The sequence below is a fragment of the Globicephala melas genome, chromosome 18 (assembly GCF_963455315.2).
Source record: "Globicephala melas chromosome 18, mGloMel1.2, whole genome shotgun sequence".
Classification (NCBI taxonomy): Eukaryota; Metazoa; Chordata; class Mammalia; order Artiodactyla; family Delphinidae; genus Globicephala; species Globicephala melas.
In genome coordinates this window covers 23,423,675-23,444,447 of record NC_083331.1, presented here as the reverse complement: position 1 = coordinate 23,444,447, position 20,773 = coordinate 23,423,675, and the positions used below count along the sequence as shown (strand labels likewise).

At 37.6% G+C, this 20,773-nt stretch overlaps 1 protein-coding gene across 3 annotated transcripts in view; it reads right to left on the bottom strand.

The window, feature by feature from the left end:
• Positions 1–594: 594 nt before the first annotated feature.
• EPSTI1 (epithelial stromal interaction 1) overlaps positions 595–20,773 on the bottom strand; it is a 96,870-nt gene continuing 76,691 nt past the window's right edge. For 2 of the 3 annotated variants that reach the window (XM_070044068.1, XM_030882170.3), the window contains 3 exons: positions 13,242–13,315; positions 8,014–8,113; positions 595–1,132 (listed from right to left, as the gene is read on the bottom strand). In XM_070044068.1, coding sequence (XP_069900169.1) covers positions 1,124–1,132; positions 8,014–8,113; positions 13,242–13,315 — 183 coding nt within the window. In that variant the 3' untranslated portion in view covers positions 595–1,123. Of the gene's footprint in view, positions 1,133–7,860; positions 8,114–13,241; positions 13,316–20,773 lie in introns of those variants that run through there. The other variant, XM_030882167.2, reaches the window with a different exon arrangement.

Here is a 20,773-nt window from a genome sequence, read left to right as displayed (position 1 = left end):
CCTCAATCTCGGCCCAAGGACCTGAAATCCCAGTGTTGCCCTAAATATACGTTTAGAAAGTTACTTACAACAGAGCAGTTGGTAACACAGAAGATCTCGTAAATGCTGCAAAGTGTTGTCTACTCGTGTCCAGCTGCAAAAATTATCTACTCTTCCAACCTTCCTTCTAAGATTAAATGCAATGCTACAGTGCTTCACCTACATAACGTGGGGGGATGGGGGTGGCCAGACCATACAGTGTGGAAAACGAATATTCTCACACTTGTGTCTATAAACTGGTTCAAGGTCATAAAAGTAGAACAGGTAAACCTACTGAATTAGTAATAGGAAATAGGTTGCATGAGCAAAGACAAGTTTCCAAAATACCCACAAACCACACGTGGTATCTGTGTCTAGCCGATTTTTTTCATGGCCTTTCAGGAAATGACCTATCCCACTCTGAAAAACCAGAAGAACAGTATTAGTAAGTCAGTCAAGACCAAAGCCAAATCCATCGTGATTATAGTACTACATTTGATCTCTATGGACTGTAGAGGAGAATATAAAAATGAGACCCCTCAAGAGCTTTTCATTAAAAACCAAAAGCCATTTATACAGAAGCAGTTCAAATTTTATTTATAAATTTGTTTAAAAGCATATAAAAGATTTATTTTTTTCTTTTGCTCACATTTGTGCCCTGAATTAAGAAAGCAGGGATTCAAATCTAAAGCTGCCAAAGCTTCCCCAAACCTGATCTGAGAATTAGATAAGAATTAGCTGTTTAGAGAGACAGGCATGCAGCACCCACAGCTCTCACTAACCTGAAAGCATCAAATGATTCCCTCCTTTTCTATCTTACTAACACGTCTATAATTATACTTCCAATACGAGGTGAAACCAATTAGAAAAATAATGCAGCATTTCACTGGCAGTAGAGACTAAATATGAGTTCAGTAATCAGCTCCTACAAACATGCATAAATAATGACAGGGAGAAACCAGTCATCCCCAGATGCTCAGCTGAGTGGGTGGGCAGTTGAAGGCAAGGTAAAAACAGTTAGGCTAAACAAAACTGCAAGAAGGAAAAACATCTCGTGTGGTTTTTCAAGGTCAGTTGACAAAGGCCAGTTGTAAGCAAATATTTCTCATATATCCTGGAAGAAAAAGAAAACAAAAATTAGTACCAGCAACAAAATTCAAAGCCTTTGTAAATCCAAAATGAAGTTCCTCCAAAAAAACACTCTACCTATTTTTTTAATGATTTCAAGTCCCAGTGAAGTGATTTAATTTTCAAGTTCCATTTTGAGTCACAAAATGGTCTCTGTCAACAATGTAATGGCTTATTGAACGACAGCTCATCAGCTGTGTTCTGAGAGATAGGCTAACACGGGTCACAACTAATAGTGTTCACAAATATTGTCACCCGCCTCCATAGTTACAGCAAGGACAGGGCAAATATAGTATGGAGCAGAGCAATTTAAATGGAACTGTATGGAGTAGAGGTGCACTGTATTATACAGCAGGAAGGTGACTTCTAAGGGGACGTTGAGGAAAGGAGATAGACTTAAATGAGTCCCCTCCCCCCACTATGTGCAAACAGTCATGACATCTCCATCAGGCCTCCCAGACTGCTAGGCCAAGGTACACCTGGGATTCAGACTATTGGTGCTCTAACATTCTGGGAAACTAAAATTTTAGGTTGCCTCATGGGTCATGGCAAATGCTTAACTGCCTTTGAAGACACTGGATTCAGTGTTGCCACAGCATCTCAAAGGGTCTCACCTACTGGTATCAGAGAAGGGATCGTTTGAAGTGATTCTTTAAACATCCTACCCTAGATGCATCATGAAAAGTAATAAAGGACTCTAGAAGACCAAAAAAAAATTTTTAATATAAAAGCAATTTTAAATTATCAAAGAATATGGTACTATGGAGAACAGTATAGAGCATCTTTAAAAAACTAAAAATATAATTACATATGATCCAGCAATCCCACTCCTGGGCATATATCCGGAGAAAACTATAATTTGAAAAGATACATGCACCCCAGTGTTCACTGCAGCACTATTTACAATAGCCAAGACATGGAAGCAACATAAATGTCCATCGACAGAGAAATGGATAAATAAGATGTGGTACATATATACAATGGAATATTACTCAGCCATAAAAAAGAATGAAATAATGCCATTTGCAGCAACATGGATGGACCTAGAGATTATCATGCTAAGTGAAGTAAATCAGACAAAGACAAATATCATATGATATCACTCATATATGGAATCTAATTTTTTAAAAATGATACAAATGAACTTACTTACAAGACAGAAGCTGACTTACAGATATCTAAAACAAATTTATGGTTACCAGAGGGAGGGAAAGGGATAAATCAGGAGCATGGGATTAACACACACTACTATATATAAGATAGATAACCAACAAGGACCTACTGTATAACACAGGGAACTCTACTCAATATTCTGTGATAATCTATATGAGAAAAGAATCTGAATAAGAATGAATACATGTATGAGTATAACTGAATCATTTTGCCGTACACCTGAAACTAACACAACGTTGTAAATCAACTATACTCCAATAAAATTTTTAAAAAATAAAAATTATAAGTAATCAAATAACAAATATGTATTAAGTAACCTGAGAAGAATGTGATTTAAATTAGAAAAAGCTTTAAAAATAAAGATCGGTCTAATTTTTCTACCCAAAATATGCTGATCAAAGGCCTACTACTTAAGTGTCCATATGATGTTTCAAGAAACAAGTTTTTCTTTCTTTGGCTTTCATCATAGTTTTATCATATTTTCTGCCTTCCTCCTTTCTTTCTCTGTCTTTGGCTTTTTACTGATTCCAGCATATCCTCCAAGCCCCATCTGTGAGCTCTCCTCTCTGATTCCTTGTAGGAGCTTAATTGTCATCTACCAACTTCTAAACAAATGCCACTTTCTAAATATATTCTGTATACTAACCTCTTGTCCACTTGTTATTTATAAAACATATCCACACTAAAAGTTTAGTTTATAACTTTTCTTATTTTTGTATGGTGTCCTTTGATGAACAGATGTTTTATTTTAATGTATATTTATCATTTCTTTTTAGTTTATACCTTGGGTCTTATGAAATCCTCCCTAGCTCAATTTTATAAATAGTCTATTTTCTTCTAGAATTTAAAAAGTCTTCCTTTCTATTTATAAGCTTTACTCTACCTGGAATTGATTTTTTTAATGATTTCATGTGGGTACTCAATTGTCCCAACAGCATTTGTTGAAGAGAGTCCATTTTCCCCTTATGATGGGCTCTACCTTTTGTCATACAACAAAATTCTAGAAATAGTTGGGTCTGCATGTGCCAATTCTATACCATATTAAATATTTTATTAAGTCCCATATGTACTTCTATATTTTTCGGAGTGAATTGGCTATTCTTGGTTCTTTGCTCTGATTAGAATTTAACTAAATCAACGGATTATTTGAGAGCTCATTCATATCCATTAACAAGGTAAAACACCATTTATTTATTCCTTAATGTCTTTCTATAAAATTGTATATGTATTTTAAAGGTAATATACATCTTTGGTTTTACCTTTTTATTAGGTTTTTTTGTTGATTCTCTACGCGTAGAGACAAACTTAGTTCTTATATATTGATCCTCTATCTACCAACATGGCTAGGCCCTTGTTTATTCTAATAATTTTAATATAAATTCTTTTGGATTTTCTCAGTAGATAATTGTATCATCTGTGATTTATAAATATTTTCCTTTTCAATGCTTATATCTGATTCAAAAGAAAAGCTTTTGATATGTTTTTATTATAGAACTTTGATCCCTGTATTAGCTAAAGAAATTTCTTTTCTATTCCTAGTTTGCTAGAAGTTTTTACTGCAAATGAGTATTGAAACTTATCAAGTGCTTTCTCTGTATCTATTGAGATGATCATATGGTGTTTCTCCTATAATTTATGAGGTAAATTATCTTGGAGATTTTTTGGGGTTTTTTTGTTTATTTGTGATAGCCAAGCTTGTATTTCTGGGATGAATATAATTTGATAAGGATATACTATGCTTTTTTTAAGAAATTCATTATTGAATCTGTCACAATTTTGTTGTGATATTTTAATCTATGTTTATGAGTGAGACTGGCTATAACTTATTTTCTATATAGTCTTTGATTTTGATTCATAGTTACATTCACCTGCTTAATCCTTTGGAAGAATACTCCCTCCTTTTCATTTATCTGGAAAACATTCTAGACATTTGGAATAATCTGTTTCTTGAACATTTAGTAAAACTTTTCTGTAATATGTGTAGGCCTGGTTTTTATTTTATGGGAAGACAGTAACTAATCTAGATATGGTTTAAATCATTTTGAATTCCCACCGCCAAAGTGTGAAAGAGACTGTTTCCCCCATCTTGCCAACAGAGTGTGTTGTCAGTCTCTTGTGCTTTGCCAAATAATAGATGAAAAATGATATTTTGGTTTAATTCTTAATTTGTATTCTTTTTGTTATAAATTCATTGGGTGCTTTAATTTCAAAGATTGTATTTTTTTATTCCTGGAAGTTCTGTTTTGCTCTCTTTGAAATCTTCCTGGTTGTCTGTATCTCTTGTTTTTGCTCATCGTTTCAAATCCAATATTTATTCCATCAAATGTTTTATACATAGTTATTTTAAATTCAGTATCTAATCATTTTATTATTACACATCATTTGGTTCTAAATCTCTGTCATTTTGGTGACCTCAGCCACAACCACATGTTTCCCTGTGCTTGTGGTAAGTTCCAGTCACTGTGTTATGCTTGGGATATATCAGTGAACAAAACAGTCAAAGGGCCCTGCTCTGATGGAAGATGGAACATAAATTACCACAGGGAGAGAATAAGAGTAATTAGTCAACAAAACATCTAAGAAAATGATGTTAGAAAATTAGGTTAGAAGTTGCAGAGTGCTACTGAATAAAGAAATGGAGACTGCAAAGAGAATGACAAGAGCCTGGGGTAAGGGCACAGGTGGCAGCATTAAATGAATGGCCAAGGAATCCTTGGAACTCAAGAAAATACTTGAAAGAGAACAAATCATTTGGACACTTTGGAGAAGAGTACAGAGGGAGCAGCCAGTTCTTAAGTTTTCAAAGAACAGCCAGAAAGCTGGCATGGCTGGGAGGAATGAGGAAGAAGGGCAGTAGGAGGAGAGTGCCAGAGGAGTAGAGTGGGGTCTAGATCATGGAGCCCCTGTAAGGGTTAGTAAATAGAAATCCTTTGGCTTTTACTCTAAGGACTTTGGCTTTTACTCCAAACATTTGGAGAGTTATCAGAGCCATTGGAGGGCTTTGAGCAGAGGAGTGACAGGGTCTGACTTATTTTTCAGTCTCATATTGAGAACAGACTCTAGGTGGGTAAGTGTGGAAGCAAGGAAACCATCGAGGAGACTATTTCAAGAATTGAGATGAGCAGTGATAGAGGTTGGGATCTATTTTGAAGGAAGAGTCAAGAAGATTTGATGATGGGTCAGCTGTGAGGATGTGAGAGATGGGTTGTACTGTTACGCAAACAGGAAAAAGTGCAGATAGAGCATTGGGGTAAAGAGGATCAAAGGTGAAGTTTTAGACATATTAAGGTTGAAATGTCTATTAGACATGCAAGTAGGGATGTTGGGTAGACAAATGGATCTGCAAGTCTAGAGGAAGAGGTCTAGGCTGGAAATTGCAATTTGGGAGTACAGAGCATATTGGTATTTAATTTCATGAGAATGAATGAGGCCATGAAGGTATTAAATGAATGTAAAGAAGATGGTCCAAGGTGGATCCCTGAGGCACTCCAGTGTTAAGAGGACAGAAAGATACAGGGGATTCAGCAAAGGAGAACAGAAAGGAGTGGCCACTGAAATAGGTGGAAACCCAGGAGAGTACAGTGTCCCAGAAGCCAAGTAAAAAAGAGGTTCAAAGAGGAGGCAGTGATGCACCATGACAAATGATGCTGATCGGTCAAAAGATGAAAATTGAGAAATAACCATTTGATTTTGTAATGTAGACAATGTCAGGAGCCATGAGAAGAACACTGTGGTTAGACAGATATGGTCTAAATTCCGATTAGACTGGGTTTAAGAGAAAAGGGAGGAAAGAAATTGGAGACAGGATAGATACCCCAAAGTTTTTCTCTAAAGGGGAACAAAGAAACAGGACAGTAGCAAGAGGGAAAGGGGCTTCAATATATAATGTATATTTATTTAAGTTTTCTGCTCATGGGAATTTTCTAGTCAAGATGACAGCTGACAGTTCAGGAGAGAGAGAAGAACATTGTTAGAACAAAGTTCCCCAGTAGGTGGAGGAGATAGAATCTGGTCCATAAGGAAAAGCAGACATAGAGGAAGAGATGTGTGTAGGTAAGTGAGGTGGAGATGGGAGACTGAGCAAGTTCTTACCTTTGTGTCACTGCTTCTTTCACGCAAGGGAGAAGCCAGTATACACTTTGGACTTGGATATGCCTATCTTACTAAGGAATCTTCAATCATCCTCACTCACATCACATCGTGAGAAAGCAACGTTCCTCTCTTTTTATCTGTGAGGAACCTACGTGGAGATTCACAGCTCACTTACCTAAGACCTACCAATAGTCAGTGGTGAGCCAGACTCCCATATCCTCATTCTCCTAACAGCAGCCCATGCAGTCTTCATTTACTCTCTCCCATCATCTTCCCTTCAATCCCAGGTATTTTTCTATGTATATGTACCTTCTAAATTGGTGGTGGTGGTGGTGGAGGAATTATTAAGTAGAGGAGAAAATGTACAGCAAGTTTCCAAGTCCTGTCCAAAATCTGAGTTTCAATCACATTTCACAACTTATAAATTCTATAAACTTGGATAGTCTTAAATTCACAATGCCCTATTTTCCACATGACTCTTACTCGTGTATTCTTATGTCAGTAATATGTCAATTTCACACAAGATGCAAAGATACTGTGTTTTGATTCTTTTTTCTCTCTTGTACATTGTCCCTATTCTGAGCGCCATAGTGATACACATGAGCATACCTTATAAATAGACACATCCACTGTGCATTCTCTACAAATTTGTCTACACTTAATTATCTTCAATATATAGATACATTTTTGAAATCTATCCATAAATTTTAACCACTAGATGCATTCCAAGGAAACATGCATATAAGATTTCTAACAGATTGTCTTCTCAAAAATGATCTTTTGTCCATCAAGTATTTGTTAAGGGGTGATCTCCTCTAGAGTTTCCAGGTCAGCAAGCATTTGATTACTTTGTTGTATTTTACCAGTTTAAAGGTTTCTATCCATTCTGGTTTTTTTGAGTAGGTACATATACACTTGGGCTTCAATTAAATTGTAAAACCCACTGTAGTTAGTTTTGATTCTGTACACACTGCAAACCCCACAATCCCATACATTCCAAAGCTTTGGTGCTGTTTCAATAATATATTGTGCACACAAAACACATTACACACATATTACAACACAGTTGCAAGGTTTTCTTCACGGAAATCTGTAAGAACATTTCATTTTCAAAAAGTGCATTTTGCTGTAGGGGTTTCTAAAAATCATTTTGTAGTGAAAAATTAAATGCTGGTTTCTTTGACGTGCTAGTTTCACTGAAAGAATATATTACAAGAGAATGCTTACTATTTTTATAACCATATGTCACTGAAAATCTTCCTGAAAAAAAATGTTCATTTGTTTTTGTTTTAGGTCTGGGCAAAGGGTGATTTTTTAAAAAGCCTTGCAGTCCAGGCAATCACACAGCAAACAAAGGGCAGGTGTCATTTTTTATTGTGATTGGCATTGACTGGAGCTGAAATCAGGACCTTCTCCATCTCTCAGAAGCTATTGTGGAATTTACAGTAATCACCCTGGCTGACTGCCCATCACACAGCTGAATAGCACGCCAAAAAAAAATAGTATCTGGGAAGAAGGCCACAACATATTTTTAAAGCTCTCATTGTTTTTATTCTTCAACTTTGAAAGATTTTTTTTAGAAAAAATAAAAATAAAACTCACCCAGCTGTTACCACTATTCATATTCCAATAGCCTCCAAAGTGCTGGAGGCCACCTGGTTGACTTTCACCTTGGAGTCGGTCCAGAAAAGCATTATTTACCCTTTAAAACAATGAAAAATGTGTGTAAGTGGAAAGCTCGCTGCAGGGCTGAGAGATTTCTGAGAACCTAATGTGCTGTCTGAACTGACTGTGGGGACTGCTGCCCCCATTCAGCTCAGAAGAAATCTACAGACACTTCTTTTCACATTAACCATATGACACGCTGTGAACAGTCCTTTGGTGGAGCCGGTGCCAGTCTTGGCTCAGACCAAAAGGGGCATAAATTCTTAACTTCAGAGTTTCACTTACCCACCTCTACCAGTTCCACAAGAGCCTTGGTCACCCAAGCAACCACACCCCTCAGGGCCATGCCAGGAGTGAACCCCAGAAGCTGAGGAAAGATGGAAGCTTCAGCAAGAGCTAAAACATAAAGAGAAACCAAACATAGCTCTGTGGTGTTGTTTTTACAAGACAGATGTCCCTCCCATATATCCTGTACCCCATTGCCAGTCTTGCTAAGGTAAATCCCATTAGTGAAAAGTAGAAGGAAAATAGGAAGAGAGTGTGGGAAAAGGGAAATATCAGAAGAAGGGAGCCCAAGCTTTCGAAAGAAGGGAGGGGTACATTTTCCCCGATGTTCGGTCATACTTGCAGCAACCAATTTCAGAAATTAACATATAGGAGGTAAAACGATAAAGAAAGGCAGGAAGTGATTATCATAAAGGTCAGGATAAGGCTACCTATAGGATGATGGTTGCATTCTATTCCTGGAGCTGGTTACCTGGATGTCCATTTTATAATTAATCATCCTAAATATTCATTTCATGGACTTTCTGTGTGTTATATCTTACACTTTTTGAAGTTAAAAAAGAAAAAGGCCACACCACGCTCTGAGTTGCCCATGTATGGCTGAGTAGAGTCAGGGACATGGTGGCTGGAGAAATAGCATTGTAACAGGTACCCTATGATGTGAACGGGTTATTGAGGAACAGTGTCATGAAGACCATAGGCTTCTCAGCAGAAACAGAGTGCCTGGAACACAGCAACCACTCAATCCATGCTTGTGGAAGGGAGGCTAGGCAGGACCCAGTCAAGTTAGCCTCCTTTTTAGTCATGAAGTTTAGCGAATGTGGTCATGGTGGGTGGCTGTAAGTCTGCGACTGTGGGAGATTTGGGAACTTTGAGGATAATGACTGCTGAGTGGCAAAATCAGAGCCTGGGGGTTTGCCTAGCGGTCTTGCTCAGTGTGCCAGCTAAAATGCCAACTGCATGTTGACCCAGGTTAGTCTCTGGCTTATGGGGTTGCTGTTTTCTCAACTCCAAGCCGCGTCTGGCAGTGGTCACATCTTAGTTATCAGAAGGCTTTTTTTAATCTCTCACCATAAAATCTACCCAGGTGCCATATTCTGGTCAGCCTGGTTCACTGCAGAACTGAATGTTTAAGTCACCTTTTCTAGACCTCTCAGCATGCAGGTCGAAATAAGATACTTGAGCTGGAGACTTGAATATTAAGGAAGACAGAACTGACCTTGATCCCCCTAAAACTACACAACCAATGGTATGCTGGATGGTCCATACGCCTGGGGCTGTTTTTATCCAGTCTTTTTGTCAGTAACAAAGATGGGCTTTCCCTCAGTATCCCCCATCCCACCCCACATCCAATCCACTAGAATTCTTGTTGGCTTCACCCACTAGACACATCCTAAATCACCCATTTCTTTTGATGACAACCATTCTAGTACAAATCCGTGTCGTCTCTCATCTTGCTTCTGCCTCCACTCCTGCCCTCTGCAATCTGTTCTCCATACAACCACCCTACTAAATTATAAAAGGGATCATGCCTTCCGGAATTTTGTTTAAAACCCTCCCATGACTCCTATTAGTCTTAGAATAAAATCATTGGCTTACAGAATCTTCTATTTCCTGCCTACCTTTCTTACCTCATGTTGTATTATTCTCTTCCTCACCATCTATAATCAAATCATTTGGGACTCAGAAAGACCAAGCTCATTCCTGACTTAGGGCCTTTGCTTTTGTTCCTATGCTTGATAAGAGGGGGCATTCCATTGTATGATTTGCGCCCCCCCATCTCTATGTGACCAGCTCTTGTTTTTGGATGTCACCTCTTCATTGAGGAACTATCGTCTCTAATCTCTCTCTTAACATCGCTCTGTGACGTGGTCCTCCTGGTGTGTATCACTGTCTGAAATAATCTCGCCGTTAAATTGTTGACTTCTGTTTCTTTCCTCCAGATTGTAAATTCCATGCAGTCAGGGACCTTCTCTGCCTTGTTTACGCCTATTCCCAGTGCCTAGAACAAAGGCTTCACAGAGTGTGCCCTGATATGTAAGAGGTGAATGAATGAATTGTCCAGGTGCATGGTCCCCACCTCGGCCTGCTTCTGTGACTGCAGCTGCATTGTGAAATTTCCCATGGTAGTGAATGTAGTTCACTGTCCACTGCACTCAATTCACTCAAACACTTTGAAGATGGATAACTTGTGATGCACACAAGGTGATGTGATTCACTTTTAAGCATGTTACTAAGAGGACAGCAGAGTGGGTCAACTAGAGATCATGGGTGGTAAACAGATTACCTTTTTCAATTTCTATCAAGAATTTGTAATAGGGAAGAATCTTTTGTATTCTACTACAAGTTAATCACTAAAGGGATGTTGCCAATAAGCTTAAATTATACAGAATGGCCCATTTTTGAGAACCCTTCCTCTCAGATAATGAGGTAAAATACCTGTTTAGCTCACAGAAAGCATCCTGACCAGGCCCACCTGTGAATGACTGCAGGGAGGAAGAAATTAACACATTCCCCTCTGGAGGCTGATGGGAACCAGGAAATGTTTGACTTTACTCCCTCCCTTTTTAGTATAAAAGAAGCCTGAATTCTAACTCAGGCAAGATGGTTCTCTGGGACACGAGTCCACCATCTTCTCAGTTTGCCGGTTTCCGAATAAAGTCGCTATTCCTTGCCCCAGCACCTCGTCTCTGATTTATTGGCCTGTCATGGGACGAGAAGTACGAGCCTGGACTCAGTAACAAATTCAAATAGGGGAAAAAAGTACCAGTTTATATTTTTGTTTACTAGTGTTACAAAATACATACATTTCATTGCTGTCAAGCTAGTGCTCTGAATTTTCTTCTAAGGATAAAATCTATTGTTCAAGGATGGTCCAAGTTTCAATAAATCAGTTCAGTTCATTCCAATTTCCAGCTTGTGGCCCAGATCCTTTCAAGTCCTTGACCACAGTGCTCTGTCTTTTCCCACTGGAGCTTCAACTTTCTTCTCTTACTCAAAAAGTTACACTGGGTCAGGTTCAGGTGCAATCAGGTTCAATCATTATGGGATTCATTGTAAAGCTTATTAGGAATCTACAAGCTTTCTGTTATAAAACTCAGGGCTGCACTTTCTGCTATGTGAACTTCCAAACAGTAGGAAACACATTGTCTTTTTGTCTCCAATAAAATTATGTCCCTGGAGAAAACCTAACTTTTGTCCCATATGCTCAAACTACATAGTCTGTATTGTTGCCCTCAGCAGGAATGGACACAGCTATTTTATTCATTAAGAGACAACTGAACGAGTATTTTCATATAACATAGAAAAGCTCACTATAAACTCCAAAGGACAATACAAACATAAGTTTTATCAAAAGCTGATAGAGAGCATAAAATATGTTTAAAGACTTGATCAGTTGCTTCAAAACTGATTACTGAGTTTATTATCCAGAGAGATTTCCTATTGGATTAAATTTGGATCTACATTTAACTAGAATCAATAGAAAGAATAGGAGATGTAGGAAATAAATAGTGCCACCAATATTTAGGTGTTCAGCAATAAGGAAATAAAGAATAAGGGTCAAGGTTCCTGTAACAAAAAAGTAATCTTTTTCCACCTCTAATCAAATAATGCATTTTTATTGGGTGCCCATTGAAGATTAATTTCTTAGCAATGGGACCTATTAATGTGACATACCACTATCTTTAAAATGCTTAAAGCTTTATAATCCAATTCTCAGAAATTCAGAGAAGTAACTGGCTACTACTAACCAGTGTTATAGAAATACAATATCAGGTTTTTTAATAGGAAGACTTTTAAAGAGAAAGAAAAGTAAAAGACTAAACTAATTCATGACCTACTTTATTATAAAATAGGTAGCAGTAACAGTTCCCCTTTACCCAACAAAATAGTCTAACCAGTGTATCAGAGTTTTTATGTTTCCTTATAACCAGAGAAGAACACATAAATTCACATTTGATATTTTAAAACTGTTCTGACTGGGCTATGGAAGCAGAAAAATCCAGTCAAAATAACATGAGTACACATCCACGGTTGGCAGCTGCAGCAGAACTGGGAGCTTCCATTAACACTTTTTAAAGTCTCATTTACAAAATGAAACCACCACAATTTAAAAATACACCTTAGTGATAGTGGGAGGGTTAAACACATAAGTGAAGCCAGTCAGTTTCAAAAGAATTTGCTCCTTTAAGTCATGAAAGCCTTTACATTAAATTCTTCTCCTGAGACAATCACACTGCAGTAAACTCAAATAACCCAGCTGCTCCCTAGGAAAATCTAGAATAATGATATCTATGGTAGTTACGAGCACTGGTCCAACATCAACATGATATTCTGGGTACTCTTACTGCCTGACATTAGAAATAAGATAGAGACTATTTCCACTATTAAAAATTACTTACTAGTTCTATTTTAAGATTTTTTCCCTAATATGTTAGTCAACATAAAACAATTTTAATGGTAGTTCTTGTCTGAGCTTTTATACTCAAGTATGAGTATCTTACCATCTATACTAGTTCAATCATTCTAAAGTAGTCTACAAATGGTAAAGCATCATATCAAAGGATTAGTATGCTTTGTTCCATGGGGGGAAAATTAAGTATGACCTAAATAAACATATAGCTTGAGAGCTGATTTCACTTTCTAGTGTCAATTTATGCCACCAGTTCAGAAGAATTGGATATTGTACATGTATGTGTGTGTGTGCACGCAAAGCAGCTGGCATCCTCACAAATACCACACCCCAATAATATAAAGATTCAAAGGTAATATAGATTCCAAAACTGTATTCAATATTACTTAAGTGTTTCCCCAAAACATTGAAAAAACTTTATAGGTAGTGTTTTAACCAAGGATGCTCATTTTATTGCCATTTATACCTCCTGTGTTCAGCCTGCTGGATTTTGGCTCTTTCTTCCTCCTCTTGCTCTCGTTTAAATTCCAGTAATTCACTCTAGGAACAATGAAATTTTAAAATATGGTTTTCAATTAACATGGTTGTACAGAAGACACCCAAATCAATTAAGTATTTGACCTTAGCTGGTACAATATTTCATTTTTGAAACTTTTACTTGAGTACCATTTCCATGTAAAATTATTTTCTTACATAACCAGGTAGCAAAAATAATTGTGCCTTAGTCAAATAATAACTCTGTGAGTGTAAAATTGTGAGATTAAAAAGCCAATGTGCACGTTCAAGATATTAGACCATTCGGTACAACGTAACACAGAGGAAAACACAATGTGAGCCAAGCTCACCTGTGTCTTACAAAGAAAAAACAAATTAGTTCCTTAACGAATGTTACACAATACTATTTCTTGGTAATTTCTCTAAAAAAAGCTTCTTTTTCCCAACAAATTCATGGCTACTTACAAATATATATTGGACTTGATTCTGTAGAGCAATTCCAAAAACACTTTCCATTCTGGAGAATAATACTCACCTATCATTGACTGGTTACTTCATATACTAGCAGAACTTTGGACTCCCTGGAGAGGATACTTTGCTTCAAATAGGAGATCATGTTACTAAAACTAAATCTCTAGTTTCTGACATTCTGATTATATTCTTGGAAGAGGCAACAACTTCCACACTCAGTTACTGTGTTTACAGTATTAAACCAAAGAACTAGGTGCCAGAGAATCTCAATACTCAACTGCATACATCTTGAGGCAGACCAAGTTATAACCTCATGTCAAAGACAGAAAAAGGCAGAGGGAAGTTATCAGGCCCACGTCATAAGTTAGTGCCTAAGTCAAAGAGGTTTTCTGAGAGAGAAAATATTGTCACCTCTTGATAAACACATACGAACACATGTATTTTTTTAACCCCCAAACTTCCATGATGAAAAGTATAAAATAAATTCAAAGTTCAGATTGACATTTTATTCTTTTAACTATATTCAAAGGCCTTCCAACATTCTATAGTCTCCAGAATAAAAAGACTGGTTTCTTATACTGTGATAATCCAAATATGCTACTCATTAATCCCTAAAGCACATTATTTAATTCTAATTTCTACCTAGCACCAATGACAAGGGTGAAATTGGAGACTTTTCTAAATAACTGAATAATATTCATTCAGCCACTTCACAAGTACTTATTAAATACCTCGATGCCAAGCCTTGTGCTAGAGACTCATTCTCTACAATGGCATAAAGTCTTTCATTTTAATTTTTGTCGCTATATGAACATAGTTTAAAAGTCTACCAGGCAACAGTACTACTTATACTAGGCTTATATTAAAATAAAAGACGCTCCAGTCCTCTCCCTCACCCACACAATCATGTTCAATTTTTGTGTGGGTTTCATCTGTCATTTATCTCCTTCAAAGCATGAATATTCTATTTCTTAATTTTAAAAAAAATAGTATTTTTTTGGCTTCCTACCATGGAGAAGATTTATATCTCTATTACTACCTCCATCCCAATTCCAACTTCCCTTCCTGGTACACCACCATCCTCATCCCTCATCCTTACAACTTTTTTTTTTTTAAACTTTCAGTGAGGTGGGGGAAGGGTCCTAGGGGTCTTACCATTCCTGAGTTAGATTTCCAAGTCATCCTTCTTTCAACCCTAGCCCTCAGAAATACCAGCTGCCTCCAATTCCACACTTGTATCGGGACTGCTTCAACTTCAGTGTTACCACTTCTTGAAAATGAGTTCTGCCTTTTCCTGCTCTACTTTCCAGCTTGAAATTGTGCTGATATCCTGGTTTGTTTTTTTTGCTCCAGCCTCCTGGCCTGTTCTTTTGTTCTACATACTGGCTTATTGTGCCTTTTTAAAAAACATTTCGTGGGCTTCCCTGGTGGTGCAGTGGTTGCGAGTCCGCCTGCCGATGCAGGGGACACGGGTTCGTGCCCGGGTCCGGGAAGATCCCACATGCCGCGGAGCGGCTGGGCCCATGAGCCATGGCCGCTGAGCCTGCGCGTCCGGAGCCTGTGCTCCGCAACGGGAGAGGCCACAACAGTGAGAGGCCCGCGTACCGCAAAAAAAAAAAAAAAAGAAATGAGGGAGAACCAGCTTCCCCAAATATTAAAACATATCATGAAACTACAGTAATTAAAACAATCTGATTGAGTCCAGGTAAAGACTTACTACATGGAAACACAGTTTACCATAAGTTGTTGTGCTAAACCCTTGCAGGAGAGAGAGTTCAATGAATGATGATGGACTAGCCAACTACTGTGAGAAAATTAGGACAAGATCCTTTATTTTTATATCAAAATAAATTTTATAGAGCCCTAGGATTTGAATCTAAAAGATGGAACCACAGAAGTTTCCAAAGGAGGCATGGGTAAGTTTATTTATAAACTTGGAATGAGGAAGGTCCAGAAATCATAAAGGAAAAGGATTAATAAATTTGGCTGTATGAAAATTCAAAGCTTCAATTGGGGGAAAAAAAACTTTAAAAAATGTTTATGACATACATAGGCTAATTCAATTATTCTTTTATTCAGTCATTCAACAATATCTGAGTGCTTATTATGAGGCAGGCTTGGATCTACATGACGGAGAAATGATAATGAACAAGATAGACGAGATCCTTGCTCCTTAAGAGTTTATATTCTGGAAAAAACGAAGCCCATGAATAAGTGAGAAAAATATCCGCCTGTAATCCTATGCAGAGGATTAAACACACTGTTGTGAGGCTCAGTGGCTCAGTTCCTATTTTAGATGGAGTCTCAGGGAAGGCCTGAGGAGGTAGTCAAAGACCTTATATAAACCAACAAGGAAAACACAACCGCCAAACAGAAAAAGGCCAAGGATAGGAGGAGGAAGTTGGCAGATAAACTACAGACTGCCTGTAAATTAAAAATAGTCATCATCTTCACACAAAGTCAAAGAAATATAAATCAAAACAATGAGATAAAATTTTTCTTCTGTCACAGTGAGAGAAACTAGAAAAGTTTGATAGAGAATCAGGTACATCCTAGCACTTTGGTGGAGTGTCTAAGTTAATAAAAACTAATTTAGTTTTTGGAGAGCAATAAACATTGATATGTAAAATGTACACATCCTTTACAGAAGTGTTCAAAGATATGTATAAAAGGAGAGGCAAAAAAAAAAAGGAGAGGCATACTTGTATTATTGAAACAGTAAAAGTTCAGGAGAAAGTCTTAATGCACGTTAACAAGGACCTGGCACAGTAAGGTAGACCATCCACACAACAGAATACTATGCAGCCGTTACAAAGAATCAGATAGACTGAGGGGGGCGCCTATGGTGAGATCTCTAGGACACATTAAATAATAAAAGTTAGGTTTAGAGCAATTTCGTGGGGGACTCTTCCATGTAAATAGAAAAGATACACATACATCCATTTTAACTCATATGCTGGTGTACATCATATTTTAGACATTTTTATGGTAAACCACATACTAAAATGCTAACTATAACTATCACTGAGATAAAAGCCTAGCGAGTAGATAGGCAGAGGAAGGAAACTTTAATATCATAAGTAGTGTTTTTTTTAAAATTTTTGAACCATGTGAATATATTACTTCCTCAAACCATCAAGAAGGTTTATCTGTGTGGGAGACCATTTCTGTTTCTTTATGCTTTCCTTTATTTAAAAATCCCAGTGGATATACAGTTTTTAATATGTAAAAATGTAAAAGAGCAAAATACTACATCATGAAGCCAAGGACTCTCAGGGAAGAAGTAAAGAGGATGGGAAGAGAATAGCACGCAGCATCCTGTTACAGAGGCAAGGACAGGGGAGAGGAGAAAACAGAGCAGGAGGGAAGGGTAAGGGAACTGATGAGGCATCATCATGCAAGACCACTGCTCCAGGTGGCAGAAGGGGGGGCTCTAGCTCCACTGCACTCAGGATTATTATTCTATAAGCAGCAAACCATATTTACTAGGGAGAGGCTGGTTTTCCTTTGGTGCCACAAAGGATTATTTCAACTAATTAATTTGTTCTGCTGAACTGACAGCCACTGCAGATGCATCTGCATGCTTTATAAGCGTATTCCTGGTTCATTGATGCGGTTCTCACACATAAGTGCAATACCTCGTTGGATAGATACAAAATAAGTCATTCCTGTTCCAAGGACTGAGCTTTGGACATTAAGAAAATCAAAACACTCTAAGCCAGAGGGACATGACGCACAGCATCTGAGACACTGTCAAATCTTATCTCACTCAACACAAATTTGTGAAGCACCAACCGTTTTCCAGACACCTGGATTCAGGCTGAAGGTACAGATGCAAGGAAGACCCAGCTCCAACCTGAAGGAAATCACAGTATAATGAGAGAGACAGACCCAGAAACAACTGTGATACAAAACAAAAAGATACATTACTGAATACAAGTTCAAGCAACATGACACAGGAATACGAAGGAAGGGATGAAAATGAGAGACAAGGAATAAATGTTCCTGAATGTTCGACGTTTTAAGTGCATCCATGAAGGCTCCCAGGGGAAAGAGTGTGTGTCTTCTCACTGCTCTGCTCATCTCCCTGCATTCAGACAGAGCTCCATACAGAGAAGGTACTTAAGTACTAGGAAAAACAAAATATCATCTTGGAGATGCCAAGAGCAGAACCTCCTGTAAACACTGGTCAATGAGGACAACACTGCAAACGGTGCCACTTTCTGTGCCCACCCTGCCAGGATTGCTCTCACTGGAGGAAGGGCTGCCAGGGATCAGTGCTGGGGGCCCAAGCTAACAGCAAGAAGGAAAAGGGTCACCATCTCCTGCTAGAGGTTATAGAAATCACTTCTCCGTGTTGCAGTTTACCAAAGGCTCAACTATACAACAAACAGGTGTGTTCAAGGCTGGACGCTTGAGAAAGCTGATGAGTTTAAAGGCATGTTCCAAAGCAAGGCTGTAGTAACTGGAGACTAGGATAGGGTCATTTTGAAATCATGTTTGAATTCCGGTGGGACGTGTTCTGACATGGTTCAGCTCGACTGCTTTATGTAAACATGAAAGTGCCATCACACGGGCAGGACATACTTCTCCCGGGAGAGAGTGTTCTCTCAACTCAACGAGAGGGAAAGCATAGTAGAAGCAGGAGAGTTAATGCCATGAAGTTCAAGAACCCCTACTTTGAATGATTTTTAAAACAGGAGAAGAGTTTGGGGCCGGGGACAGCTTAGAGGAGTCTTGGTTCTGTGGCCCCCCACAGTAGTAACTTTGCCCAGAAGAACAAAGATGTCCTTGGCTATGAGAAAAAGTGGAAATGACCTCAAAATATCGAGAGGAGACCAACCAAATCCAAGGAAGTAAATACTCATGGGTAAAGTAGGAGAGTGAAAATATAGCATTAATAATGTGTACTCCTTTCTTACTAGTTATTGTTAATTCTATCATTTTAATATAAAGAAACTTTCAGCTTTCTGAAAAGTCTACTATTGTAGACTTTCAGCTACAATAGTCATTGAATCACACAGCTCTCTATCTCCCACCCATAAATACTTCCTATTAAATTTCTTCTAACTTAAGAAATTTTTTAAGAAATTAAATTTCTTTCTAACTTAAAAAAATTTCTTTCTCATAAAATTTACTTATATATTGTCGAAAATGTAGAAAATACAAAAACTATGAAGGAAAACATAATAATCACTCATTAAAACCCTCTACCTAGAGATAAGCTCCTTTAACATGTCAGTATATTTCCCTCATTTCTTGATTTACATACATACAGAAATTATAACTGCTTATCAACACCTCGAGTCACATTTACAGGCTTCCACATGCCAGGCAATAGGATAAACTCTCCACGTGCTCCCTCTCACGTAATCTTAGAAACAATGTCATTAGGTAAATAACATCACTATCATCTATAACAGATAAGGTTTAGAGAGATGACGTAATCCACTCACAAAGTACCATAAGAAGAAGAGGTAGGCTTCTAAACTCACCCAGACTCTATTTTATAATCTTGCCTTTTTTCAGTTTCACGTAGGTGAGCATATTCCTACGTCATTAAAACACAGTAATTGATGCACTGTATTCCAAACTTCAAAATCTTCAAATCCTCTACTGCTGAATAAATTGTTTCAAATTTTCCATTAAGATGATTTTAAAAATAAACACTTTTATATAAACAACTTGTGTGCATCTCTGATTATTTCCTCAGAATAGATGTATACCTTTTAGATCTAATACTTTTATATTTAGGAAACTCTTTAGAATTTGGTATCGTCGGATAGCCCTTCAGTTCCCCTTTTACCAGCAGCAGTACAAGGGAGTCTGTAATGTTTTTTAATAGCTAATAGTGTAAGCCCTCCTTGCCCCAGCAAACACACAAATTATTATCCGTATTTTTATAAAACTTCTTGTTTAATATTGTGCTTATTCTCCCAGTTGAAGTGTAGATATAGTTTTTCAACCTACATCAAATTCCATTGAGATATTTATTGGAATTCCATTTAACTCACTAATTAATTTGGATAGAACTGTAGTTATTACAGTATTGATTTTACCACTAAGGGGTATCAGCCATCTCTACTTTATTCAAATTGACTTTAATGGATCACAGGAAAGTTCTCAGGTTTTCTGGGGGGGAGGTTAGGTTTGGGGGGTTTTGGGGGGTTCTTTTTTTTTAGGGATTGAGCAATTTTTTACATGGTTGCTTTTTAAATCTTTTTTTATTTAATTGTATTTATTTATTTATTTTACTTTTGGCTGCATTGGGTCTTCGTTGCTGTGTACGGGCTTTCTCTAGTTGTGGCGAGCGGGGGCTACTCTTCGTTGTGGTGCGTGGGTTTCTCATTGCAGTGGTTTCCCTTGTTGCGGAGCACAGGCTCTAAGCACGCAGGCTTCAGCAGATGTGGCGCGCGGGCTTAGTTGCTCCATGGCATGTGGGATCTTCCCAAACCAGGGCTCGAAGCCGTGTCCCCTGCATTGGCAGGTGGATTCTTAACCTCTGTGACACCAGGGAAGTCCCCATAGTTGCTTTTTGATGAGATCTTTTTATCCCCTATTTTCTAATTAATTTTTTGCTAATATTTGAGGAAGTTGTTGATTCTTATATAAATGTTTTATAACCAACTCTAACTCCATTTGTTCTAAGTATTTTTCAGTTGATTCTCTTGGGTTGTACGGGCAGATTGCTGTCATCTATAAATTACTTATTTCCAATAATTAGACAAACTCCTTTTTTTATTTTTGTCTTATCAAGTTGACTAAAACAAGTCCCAAACCTTGTTCCATGCAAAACTGAAGGTTTTTTCCCCTTCACTAAAAAGAGTTTTTCTTCAAATAACATTGAGAAGCACTACGTTAGAATTTGCAGAACAACACTGGTTAGTGGTAGGGGTTGCAAATACCCTTATGTTGTTCACTGTTCTAATATTTTACCACTGACATTAATGTTGGTTATTGCTTTGGAAGACTATATGTATCTTAAGAGAAAAAAATTTATTTCTAGCTCACTGTTTTTTTTAATTGATAGAT